The 12,229-nt window shown below is 50.2% G+C and overlaps 1 protein-coding gene across 1 annotated transcript; it reads right to left on the reverse strand.

Moving 5' to 3' along the window:
• Positions 1–9,810: 9,810 nt before the first annotated feature.
• Positions 9,811–10,743, reverse strand: LOC135460858 (olfactory receptor 14J1-like). The gene has a single exon (XM_064737813.1). The coding sequence runs from the start codon at positions 10,741–10,743 to the stop codon at positions 9,811–9,813; it is 933 nt and encodes a 310-aa protein (XP_064593883.1).
• Positions 10,744–12,229: the final 1,486 nt, after the last annotated feature.

Genomic DNA, 12,229 nt, shown 5'->3' on the forward strand with positions numbered 1-12,229 from the left:
CCTGGCAAGGGCAGTGCTGCAGAGAGACAGCTCTGGCGAGGAGCAGCTCCTGTGCACAGCCCAGCAGGGCTGGGGCACTGCCAGGGCCCCTCAGGGGCACCAGCAGGGCACAGACAGAGCTCACAGGGGCTCAGCACTGGCAGGGGCTGTGGGATGTCCCTGAGGGGGCTGTGTCACAGCAGCTCCTCTGTGGCTGTGTCACAGAGGCACAGAGCAGCTGGGATGCCAGTAAGGAGCTGTGTGACAGCACAGAGTGGGCTGTGTGAGGTCACAGATTGGGCTATGACATCACAGATGTTGTTGTGCGAGGTCATTGAGAAGCTACGGCATCATAGAGGGAACAGTGTGACAGCACAGAGCGGGCTGTGAGATCATGGAATGCCTGTATGACATCTGTGAGGTCAGAGTGTGTGCTGTGACATTACAGAGTGGCAGTATCACATCACAGACAGGGTTTGTGACATCACTGAGGGGATTGTGACAGCACAGAGCTGCCTGTGATGTCATAGAGTAGGATATGAGGCCATAGAGCAAATTCTGCCATCATAGAGTATGGAACTGGGGCATCAGAGAGTGGGCTGTGACATCACCGGGTGACTGAGTAACATCATAGAGCAGGCGGTGAAATCACAGTACAGACTGTGAAATCATAAGGTGACTTTGTGACATCACAGAGAACTTCTGTGACATCACAAAGCAGCTGTATCACATCAGAGGGTGGCATCTCAGAGTTGGCTCTGTGACATCACAGGAAGGCTGTGTGAAATCACAGGAGGCTGTGTGACATCACAGGATGCTCTGTGATATCACAGGGGCTGTGTGACATCACAGGGTCTATGTGAGGTCACTGGGGAGGTCACTCTGCCCCGGCCCCCCTCACAGCTCCCCCCAGAGCAGTCCAACCCTGCTCGTGCACAGCGAGGTCCCCTTTCTCCCTGGGTCCCCCCGCCCCCGGCCCCACAGCCTCCTCTGCAGCCCCAGCCCAGCTCCTGAGGCACCAAATGAGCCCAAGTCCCACCTGGGGGAAGGGCCCAGGAAGACCAAGGGGAATTTGAGGCTTACCACAAGGCAAGCACACATCTTGACCCTACCTCCTCTTGGAATTTCCATCTAAACACTGCTGGAATCCAGGAGTTGATAGCTGTGTGTGCTTCTCTGTATCTTTTTTGTCTTTCTTGCTTTCTATGTCGTTTTCTTCAGTTTCTGTGCTCCTGCAAATTTTGATTAACTTAAAATTGAACAGACTAGAGTTTGTGAGGTTGAATGGGCCAAGTCAACACTTTGAGAAGTGTTTTTTGTTGACTGAATCTGTCATCGTTTGACATGAGAAGAATTTTCAAAAGTAATACAAAACTTTTTGTGTAACTGACAATCTGTTAAACCACTAAGATACTGAACATTCCTCTGTGAAACACATATGTTAAAGATGAAAAAGCCCTGGAACCTCCTCTTTCTTTTCCAGTCAACAAAGAAGCAGCGAGCCCCAGCCTCCATTTCAACCAAACCAAACCAAACCAAACCAAACCAAACCAAACCAAGCAACCCTGCCATGGGCTGAGCCCCTTCCCTCCTCCCCAGGCTGCCCCCCTCCCCATCAGCTCCATTCTAACCAAACCAAACTCCAACAACTACCAAACAGGAAAACAAAAGAGACTACAAAACCCCAACCAGAACAAAGCCAGGCACAGCTATTAAAATCTTACCACCAAGTCCCCTCCCACCAAAACAACTAAAACACAAACCCCTACAACCTGTAAAAAATAGCCCTACAACTAAAATTAAACATTAAAAAAACCCAAAACTATCAATAAAACCAATTCTAACACAACCCAACCACAATTTCCACCAGAAGTTACTGGCAGGTCAGGTGTTAACCCTTTCTATACTTCAGTCCTCTCTCAAGTAAAAGGAAAACAATATACAAGCATTTCAAAAAGCAACATAAAATCATGAAAGCCAATAAAGGAGAAATGAACTCCCAAAAAAAAACCGAAGAAAAAATACCTTAATCTTAAAACTAAAATTCTCTTATAAACTATAAAGAAAAATTTTTTTTTCATTATAACACATAAAACTATTAAGATATAAAAAATTGAAATTAATATAATACAAAAACCTCCATACTGAAATAAACAAATGTTAAAATAACTGTAATTTCATCGAAAGTTCATACAGAAATTAAAATGTAATCCAGTACCACCAAGTGAAGATCTCTATCCCCCGAGATAAAAAAAATAAAATTATATAAAAAAGATTTTTACCTTTAAAGAATTAATCTTTAAAACAATACCCCATAAGTCAACATGGCCCATCAACAAGCTGTAAAAAAGCTTCTGGCAATAAAAACAACTTCACAATGTTTTGCTTGCCCTATTATCCCATCGTAAAAAAGCCAAACAATATTAACAGTAGTAGCAATTTTAATTGAATAGTTAAAATAAAAAAAAAATGAAATTGGATACAATATAATTTGATTCAAATAACAGGTAATTTGGTTCCAATAATAGCGCATAAGCAAAAGATACCCACGGAGTACAGAGGGCAGGGTTTTGGGACCCTTGCCACTTCACGTACAAGCTTGCCAAGTGAAAATCACCCCTTATATGCCATGTGTCAATGCCATCTCCTCCTATTTTTGGTTCGTCATATCTCTATCTCCGCCTTCATTACCACCTTTACCACGCATGCGCCACCACTCGGTTTGGTGGTCGCACAAGTCTTTGGGGGTTGTCACTGATGAAGGCCCTGTAGTCTTCTTCGTTGTCCTTTAATTCACCTTTGGGTTACACATGCGCACCAAGCCAGTACAATGTAAGCCAAGACTAACGTATCACTGCATCTACATATCAAGGCGATAAATCCCTTATAATTAGCATTTTCTGGGACCCAACCAGATTTTGCTTCCTTTCTGCTCATTTTTAGCAACTGTATCTTCAGCTTCTTTCCTCCTGTCCTTGTGAACATCTGCTGGGAGGGGGGGGGGTGGTGGGGCCCCTCCTCTCCCCCTCTTCTTTGGCATTACTACTTTTAACTGTTTTGTTATTCCCAAATATTAATTACTGTATCAATATTGATTACTGTTTCAATTTTTATCAGCACGAATCATACCTATTTATCACAACAATAACAAAGTCCCCCAGACCACTGTTATCCGTGACAAAGTTAATAACCACAACACTACTATTTTTTCCTCTTGTAAAAGAATCTCCATAACCTTAAAAAGAAAAACTTCTCTCCCAAAGTAAACAAAAACAAGACTATTTTAAAAATAGTAAATAACAAGAAATTTTAGGTTTCTTTACATTGCCAGTAAAAATAACGTTGTAAAAAGAAGGTGTTCTAAAGAGTTTATTTTAATTCTTACTACCTTTTTCCTTTTAGTTACTTTTAATAAAATTTTCTTTCTACCCTTTAAATATTTTAAGCCTACTTTCTCGCACTCCTATCTAACAACAAAATAAATAAATAAATAAATAATTGACAATAAAACCCACCACACTCATCAATATGTTAATTAAGAAATCTCAATATTAGAAAAATCTTGAATTAACAAACCAAAACCACTACAGTGTCATAATAAACCTTTTGCCAAAGTTTCTCGGATTTTCTAAAGCTCCCAGTAAAGGCTGTTTGGTTGTTTTGAGCTCCTGAGAATCTCTTGTTGGTGTTTCTCCAGTGAGTCAAACTCAGTAAATACAAAAAATTGTAATTAATTTTAAATGTCTCCTCGGGAGATGTGTTTGGGGTATGGGAGTCAGGGCTTGTGTGTCCTGCTTGGCACAGTCCAGGCAGGGCTTTCCCAGCCACATTCCACACTCCATTGTCCAGCTGGAGCCGCTGGTGCCTCTGAGTTGTGATGCCCCAGCCCCAGGGACGCTCTCCTTGTCTGCCCATTCCCCCACGGTCTCTGGGCAGGGATGGCCTCAGTGGGGGCTGCTGAAATCCTCAGCACCTTGGAGGCTGCTGCTGAATTTTCCTGCTCCAGAGGCTTGTTCAGCCTTCAGCTCTTCAGTGCAGGAATTCAGTGTCCCAGGGCTCATTAACATTCAGAACACCTTAACAACCAAAGCCTCTGGGAATAATTTGATTTAATTTTCTAAATCACTTGTTCAGCCTTCAGCTCTTCAGTTCAAGAATTCAGTGGCCCAGGGCTCATTGACATTCAGAACACCTTAACAAGCCAAGCTTCTGGGAATAATTTGATTTCAGTTTTCAAATAATCTGTGGTTAATTTGACCCATTTCAGTAGTGTGTTCAAATGGAATATATTCTATTTACAAAGATAATGAGAAAACATTTTTTAGGTCCTGCTTAGGTTTTTTTTCCTGTTCATAAATCAATACGTGTGATCTCCAATTGACATTGAATCCAAGTACCTCCTCACCTCCTCATGCAGTTTGAATAGAGATGAAAATCAAGACCCTCTATGGCTGACAATCAATCAGATCTTTCCCTACCCCCACCGCACCATTTCCCCCATCCAAAGCCTGGCACTCAGAGCAGCCTTGTGTAAATCTGAGCTCCCTCCAGCCCAGGCTGCACCTGCAGCTTTCAGCTCCTTGGCTCCAACTCCCACCTGCTTTCCTTGGAGAAGCAGCTGCCTGAGCCACAGAGGGATCTTCATTTATTGTCAGCCAACAAAGCAAAGGGGAAGGCACGGCTCTATCAAATGCAAAAGTCATTCATCTGCTGGATATTAAATCCACTTTGCACAGCAGAAAGCCTCAGAACAATGGAAATCACCTTCTGTGCCCAGCACAGATCCCAAGGTCCCCCCAAACCCTTCCTGCCCCAATTCTGCCCAGATTTGCTCTTTGCACACACGAGTCACAGGCTGAAGGCAGGAGCTCCCTCCATGCCCAGAGGGAGGAAAAGAGAGAAAGGGGATGAAGAGCTCTCCTGTGCAGAGCCAAGGTCCAAGTGCAGCCCCTGCAGTGGGAACCACAACTCATCAGGTTTGTGTCCTTTGGGCTCAGGGAGTGGTGACACTCAGAGGCACAGAAAGGTTGCCAACAAACACAAATTGAATATTTGAACAGTTTAATAACCATCACAGCTCTTCCCTGAGCTCTCTGGAATGTCCCAGCAGCATGTGACATGTCCACCATCCCCAATAGATTTTTATGCAGGAACAGTTTTAGACATAGATATAAGAAAAGGTAATTCTGTGATAGATATAAAGACAATTAAGATGTCGCCTTATGTGATATTTATTTAAATTTCAGAAAGTTTGGGCAACTCCCTGAAGCTCAAAGCATGAAACCAGTCAGTTATGAGGCACTTGAATGACCACAGAGCATCTGGTGGAGGAAATCTGGGACCAATGGGAAGAAGAAATATCCAGCTGCTCTGGTGAAGAGATGTCCTTACACATGGCCATTTAACCAAGAGAGATGAAAGCACTTGATGGAAAAGAGAGGGATTAAATAATAGACTGATTATTGATGACACAAGTAGATGGGAAGATGAGTATTTCTTCTCCTGCCATCAGTATGCTTCCAGGAAATCCCCGTTTCTAATGCGAAAAGGTCGCCATTCCTTAAGAGTACTCAAATTGCACAAATAATCAATATTTGCTTGTATATTATGGAACTAACAGGTATTAAAATCTGAGCCCCTTTCTAGGCAGACATCAGTTGTGTGCCCATGAACAGGCAGCGCCACTTGTGCCCTGAGGTGCCCAGCTGGGATTGGATCACTTCGAGAGCACCTGAGGGAGAGCAGAGAGCACCTTGCAAGCTGCAGGTTCCTGACAGCCCCGCAGGGCTCCTGTCCCATCACCATCTGCTCTGCTCCAGTCTGAAAGAGGGCCCAGCATGGTGCCGGGATCATCAGAGAGCTGAGATGTGTGCTGGAAATCAATGCCCTCCCCATCCCGCGGCAGCCCTGCATTTCCCTCCTGAAGCCTTGGTCTGCGGCACAGCCATGGTGGCTCTTTGGGCTCTGGACTGTTCCTGCAGCCCCCAAGGACAGCTGAGCTCTGCCTTTGGCAGTCAAGCCTGGCCAGCGCAGGCCATGCTCAGCAATTGCTTGTGTGTGCCTGGCCTTGCTGTCAGCCCCAGCAGCGGCTGCGTAGCCCCTTTGTGGCCCTGTGCTGGCCCAGCCATGGTGGCCCAGCCCCTGTGCAGGCCCAGCCCAGGCCAGGAGCATTGCGGTTGGGAACGGCCCCTGTACCGTGGTGCCCACGGCAGTCTTGGGACTCTGTGCCTCATGGCCTTCCTGCTGGGCAGCCTCTGCCTGCTCCTGCAGAGCCCCTTGCACCTGTGGGGCTGCATGGGCAGCCCTACCATGGGCTCTGCCGGCCTCTGGGCCAGCAGAGAGGCAGCCAGAGCTGGCCATGGCCGGGAACAGGCCCTGAGCCCCACAGGAGGATGGAGCTGGGCCACAGTCAAACTCAGCCCAGGCCAAAGCTGGGCTCATCAGCTAGGGCTGCCAAGGGCTGCGCACAGAGCCTGGTGCTGACAAATGTCCTGGGCCCCCTCCCTGCTCTGTCCATGCTCCCAAGGGCACAGAGCAGCCTCCTTTTTGGGCCACTTGCCTGTTTGCAATGCCTTGCACAGGCGCTGGCCCTGCCCCACAAGGCCTGGCCTGAGTCCTGCCCCTGCACGCTCAGCCAGACTGAGATGGACACTGATGGTTTCTGGGCCAGGCTCTCGGAGCCCACCTCAGCTCCCTGCAAGCTCTGCCAGCTGCCCTGAGCTCTGGGCAGCACCAAGGGCCTCTCCCCAGCCCAGCCCAGCCAGCTCTGGCCCCACAGCTCTGCTCAGGCCAGGCTGCTCTGGGCACTGCCCCACGGCCTCAGCCCCTGGCAAGGGCACAGCAGCAGCTGCAGCTGCCACAGGACTCAGCCCCAGCCATGGGGGAAGGTGCTTGGCCAAGGCCAAAGGAGGCTCCTTGGCTGCCGTGCTCCCCTCAGGCTGAGGTGCTGAGAGCTCTGCAGCCCCTGCTGCCATCCCATCTGCCCAGGGCAGCAAAAGAGCCCCGGCCTTGGGGCCCTCAAGAGCTGCTCCTGCTCCAGGCCCAGGGCCCATCCCAGAGCTGGGGCAGCCACAAAGCTGTGCCCATTTCTGTTCATTGCTGCTCTGATGGGGATGGATCCTCAGCCACTTGGAGTTTGCTGTTGAATTTTACTCCTCTAGAGGCCTCTTCTTTCTTGAGCTCTTCAGTTTAGGAATTTAGTGACAAAGGCTCATAAAAAATAGTTCAAAACAGTCAAACAAGAAAAACCCTTGGGAATAATTTAAGTTTCAAATTCTTCTGTGGTTAATTAGACAAATTTCAGAAGTGTATTGAAAGTGAATCTGCTATATTGAAAAAAAAAAACCAACAGAGGCAATTGTTTTGACAATTATTCTTTCCTGTTCACAGACTGCTATCAGCAATGTCCAATTGATATTGACCCCCAGTACTTTCTAATGCAGTCTGAACAGATATGAAGATCAAGACCCTTTATGGCTGACAATCAATAACACTTTGTCCCCACTCCCTCCCCACCATTTCCCTCATCCAACCCCTGGCCCTCCTATGGATCTGGAATGGTGTGGCCAGCAGGACCAGGGCTGTGATTCTTCCCCTGTGCTCAGCACTGGTTGGGCAGCAGCTCGAGTGCTGTGTCCAGTTCTGGGCCCCCAATTTAGGAAGGACATGGAGGGGCTGGAGCGTGTCCAGAGAAGGACAACAAGGCTGGGGAGGGGTCTGGAGCATGAGTCCTGGAAGAGCGGCTGAGGTAGCTGGGGATGTTTATCCTGGAGAAGAGGAGGCTCAGGAGAGACCTCATCACTCTCTACAACTCCCTGACAGGAGGGTGCGGCAAAGTGGGCGTCAGACTCTTTTCCCAGGGAACAGTGACAGGACAAGAGGACACAGCCTTAAGCTGCACAAGGGGACGTTCAGGCTGGACATTAGGAAATATTCTCCTCACGAAGGGTGATTGGGCATTGGAATGGGCTGTCCAGAGAGATGTGTGAGTCACCAACCCTGGAAGTGTTTAAGGAAAGACTGGATGTGGCACTCAGTGCCATGGTCTGGGTGACAAGGTGGTGTTGGGTCCCAGGTTGGACTTGATGCTCTCCAAGGTCTTTTCCAGCCTGGTTGATTCTCTGATGATTGCGACAGTGCAGGGGCCTGGGGAAGCAAGGGACCATTGTGACACTGCAGGGCCTGGTGGCACTAAGAGGACCATGGTGACAATGTGTACGACATGGCAGCCCAGAGTCAAGGGGCCATTGTGACCCTGTGGGTCTGAATGGAAGCAAGGAGTCCATTGTGACAGTCTGGGTCCTGCTGGAACCACAGAGGCCACTGTGACTCTGCAGGGCCTTGTGGAACCAAGGGGCCACTGAGCCGCTGCAGAACCAAGGAGACCCTTGGGAGAGGCTGAGGATAATGGAATCAAGGGGCCATTGCTCCATTTCATGGACTCTGGGAACTGTAGGAACAATTGTGACAATTGTGGTACCCTGTAGAACCAAGGGTCCCTGGTGACACTGCAGGATCTTGTGTCACCAGGGCTCCATTGTGACACTGCAGCACCAAGGAATTCATGGTGGCACTCTGAGGCCTCAGGGAACCAAGAGGCCACTGGGACCCTGCAGAGCCTTGTGGAAACATGCAGAGCATTGTGACAGAGCAGGACCTGGTGTCATGATGGGGCCATTGTGACACTGCAGGGCCCCATGAAACCAAGGGGCCAGTGCTGCTCCTCAGGGACTCCTGGAATGAAGGAAACATGTTGGACACCGTGGTGGCCCTTGGGACCAAGAGGCCATTGTGACACAGTAGAACAAAGGAGAACATTGCTGCACTGCCAGACCTCATGGAACAACGGATGGATTTTGACACTGCAGGGCCTAGGGATCCAAGGGTCTTTGTCAAACTGAGGGTTCCCAAGGAACCAAAGGGACATTGTGACAGTGGGAGGCCTCATGGAATCATGGAGACCATTAGGACACTTTGGGGCCTCATGGAACCCTGCTGACACTAAGTTGGCTTGGAGTGTTGATCTACTGGATGGTAGGAGAGCCCTGCACAAGGACCTGGACAGGCTGGATCCAGAAGCCAAATCCAAAAAGTGATGTTTAACAAGTCCAAGTGCTGGGTCCCTCACTTTGGGCAGCCCCTTGATGGGCCAAACAACCCCTGCAGCACTACAGGCTGGGGACAGGGTGGCTGGACAGTCACATGGACAACTTTTGGCTGTTTACGGGGGTTTTCTGTGCTGAGCATTGGCCTGGGCGTGTTCTTGAGAGAGCCTGGGCAAGGAGCCTGGAGCTCCCAGGCCCTGGGCTGAGGCGTCAGCGCTGCCCCAGCAGTGTCCATGGCCTGTCCCTGCTGCAGCCCCGGCACTGCCACCCCCAGGACTGTGCCCGGCCCCGAGAGCACTCAGGCCCTGCAGCAACACCAGGGCCACCAGGGCAGCGGGGCAGGGCCATGGCAGCAGCACTGGCAACACCAAGGGCTGCTGCTGCTGGGCACAGCTGCTGGGCCAGCACTGATCTGCCCCCAGCTCTGCACACAGACATTGCTGCAGCAGCTCCAGAGAAGGCTACAAAATGGCATCTCTGCAGAAAACTTTGCTGGGAGATCCTTTAGTTCCTTTAAAGCCACCAAGAGCACAGCTCCCCATTGAAACAGGCTGTGGGCACAGGGAAGGTGGAGAGAAACACAACAAGAAATGCCACAAACAATGACATTTATTTGTAGATAATATGAAAAAACTAAAACAAAGAAAAAGAACTTCCAAAATGAAACCAACAAGAAGTATCCAAGATGAATTTTATTACATGTAATTTGCAGAAATTTGCCATCAGTTTATTGTTTCTGAAAGCATCCCGTCATCAGTCTCCAAACTGCAGCCTTGAGCTCCTGGTTCCTCAGGCTGTAGATGAGGGGGTTCAGGGCTGGAGGCACCACCGAGTACAGAACTGACAGAGCCAGATCCAGGGATGGGGAGGAGATGGATGGGGGCCTCAAGTGAGCAAACATGACAGTGCTGATGAACAGGGAGAGCACGGCCAGGTGAGGGAGGCAGGTGAAAAAGGCTTTGTGCCGTCCCTGCTCAGAGGGGATCCTCAGCACAGCCCTGAAGATCTGCACATAGGAGAAAACAATGAATACAAAACAACATGATGATAAACTGGCAGTAACTACAAGAAGCCCAAGTTCCCTGAGGTAGGATTTGGCACAGGAGAGCTTTAGGATCTGCGGGATTTCACAGAAGAACTGGCCCAAGACATTGCCATGGCACAGGGGCAGGGAAAATGTATTGGCTGTGTGCATGAGAGCACTGAGAAAGGCACAGGCCCAGGCAGCTGCTGCCATGTGGGCACAAGCTCTGCTGCCCAGGAGTGTCCCGTAGTGCAGGGGTTTGCAGATGGACACGTAGCGGTCATAACACATGATGGTCAGGAGATAAAACTCTGCTGAAATGAAAAATACAAAACAAAAGACCTGTGCAGCACATCCTGTGTAGGAGATGTTCCTGGTGTCCCAGAGGGAATTGTGCATGGCTTTGGGGACAGTGGTGCAGATGGAGCCCAGGTCGCTGAGGGCCAGGTTGAGCAGGAAGAAGAACATGGGCGTGTGCAGGTGGTGGCCGCAGGCTACGGCGCTGATGATGAGGCCGTTGCCCAGGAGGGCAGCCAGGGAGATGCCCAGCAAGAGGCAGAAGTGCAGGAGCTGCAGCTGCCGCGTGTCTGCCAATGCCAGCAGGAGGAAATGGCTGATGGAGCTGCTGTTGGACATTTGAGCTTTCTTGGCATGGCGATATGTAAGAAAAGTAATCATGGAACAGTTGGGTTTGGAGAGGACTTTAAATATCCCAGCACAGCCTGGGGGCACTTTGCCCCCTCTGCTCAGGGGGCTGCTGCCTGGAGCTGTCCCTGCCAGCAGCTGCTTCCCTGTGGCCAGGGCTGGGCCCTGCCAGTGCTGCCAGAGCCCAGCCCAGCCTTGGGGGCTCAGCTCTGCCCTGCAGACCCCTCCCAGCTCAGGCACTGCCCAGGGGCAGCTCTGGTACTGCAGGCTCTGATGGCAACATCAGAGCTTCCTGAGTAAACTGGAACAGCAACACTGATGCTGCCAGTAAGGGTCCCTATGCTGATTTCTCTCAATGCCTGGTTTTGTAAGATCTGAGAAAAAATGGTTTTTTTCCAACCCGAACTGAGAGATGAGTACCTATGGGTCATTTCCCATCCAGGCAACCCACAGCAATAAATTAAAAAAGCAAGATTTCTGCTGTTATGCAGCCCCTGCCTTGCTGTGCTCCCTGTTTAATCAACTCAGAAATGTTCTGCAGTTAAATGCCATGCTGGGAGCAGTCCTGAACAATGCAGAATCCTCACCACAAAAGGAGAACACTTCCAAGCCTTACCAGCTGTCTCCTCCCACCCATATCTTGTCCCCCAGTGCTGGGAGCAGCTGCCAGGGCCGGCTGAGAGCTGTCCCTGGCAGGCAGCAGAGTCCCTGCCCCAGCACAGCGCCCTGGGCTGCAGGACCCTGCTCTGCAGGACAGCCCTGGGCACCCCTGGCTGCTCTGCACAAGAGACAATCAGAGAATGTACTCACAGGGTCTGTAGGCATTGGGATGTTCCAGCTTTAGGAGATGGCTCCAGGAGCTGCAGCTGCATTGTCCTGCAGCCAGAGGTTCCTGTGCCAAGGGCTGGCAGTGATTCTGCCCCAGGCACTTCTCAGCACCTTCCCAGCCCTGAATGATTGAAGCTCTCTGTGCCTCTGTGCTGTGCCCGGGGTGGCTGCAGGCAGTGCCCCAGCCCTGCTAGGCTGAGAGAAAAGCTGCTCATCAAGAGAATTGTGCTTTTGAAGCTCTTCTTGGTTATCTGTGCCTCTGTGCTGTGCCCGGGTGGCTGCAGGCAGAGCCCAGCCCAGCTCAGCAGCACAGACACAGCACAGACACAGCACAAGGACTTTAATGAGCCTCTGGGGCTTTGTGCTCAGGCCCTGAACATCAGTCCCTGAGAGGGAGCTGAAGAAACCTCTCCAGAACTCCAAGTCAGAATCCAACTCCAAAGTTTCTTGCACTTTTAATGGGTCCCACTGAGGGACACGACTGAGAAAGTGTCCCCAGGCCCCAGGCAGAGCAGAGAACTGGAGGCAGTGATGACAGGAGGGGACAAAGAGAAGCCAAGTCTTGGTGCCCTGGGGCACAGCAGGGTCTGTGCCACCAAGGGCTGTGAGGAGACACCTTGTCCTGAGGCCCTGGGGCCTCCAGGCACAG

The sequence above is a fragment of the Zonotrichia leucophrys genome, unplaced genomic scaffold (assembly GCF_028769735.1).
Source record: "Zonotrichia leucophrys gambelii isolate GWCS_2022_RI unplaced genomic scaffold, RI_Zleu_2.0 Scaffold_110_148370, whole genome shotgun sequence".
NCBI lineage: Eukaryota > Metazoa > Chordata > Aves > Passeriformes > Passerellidae > Zonotrichia > Zonotrichia leucophrys.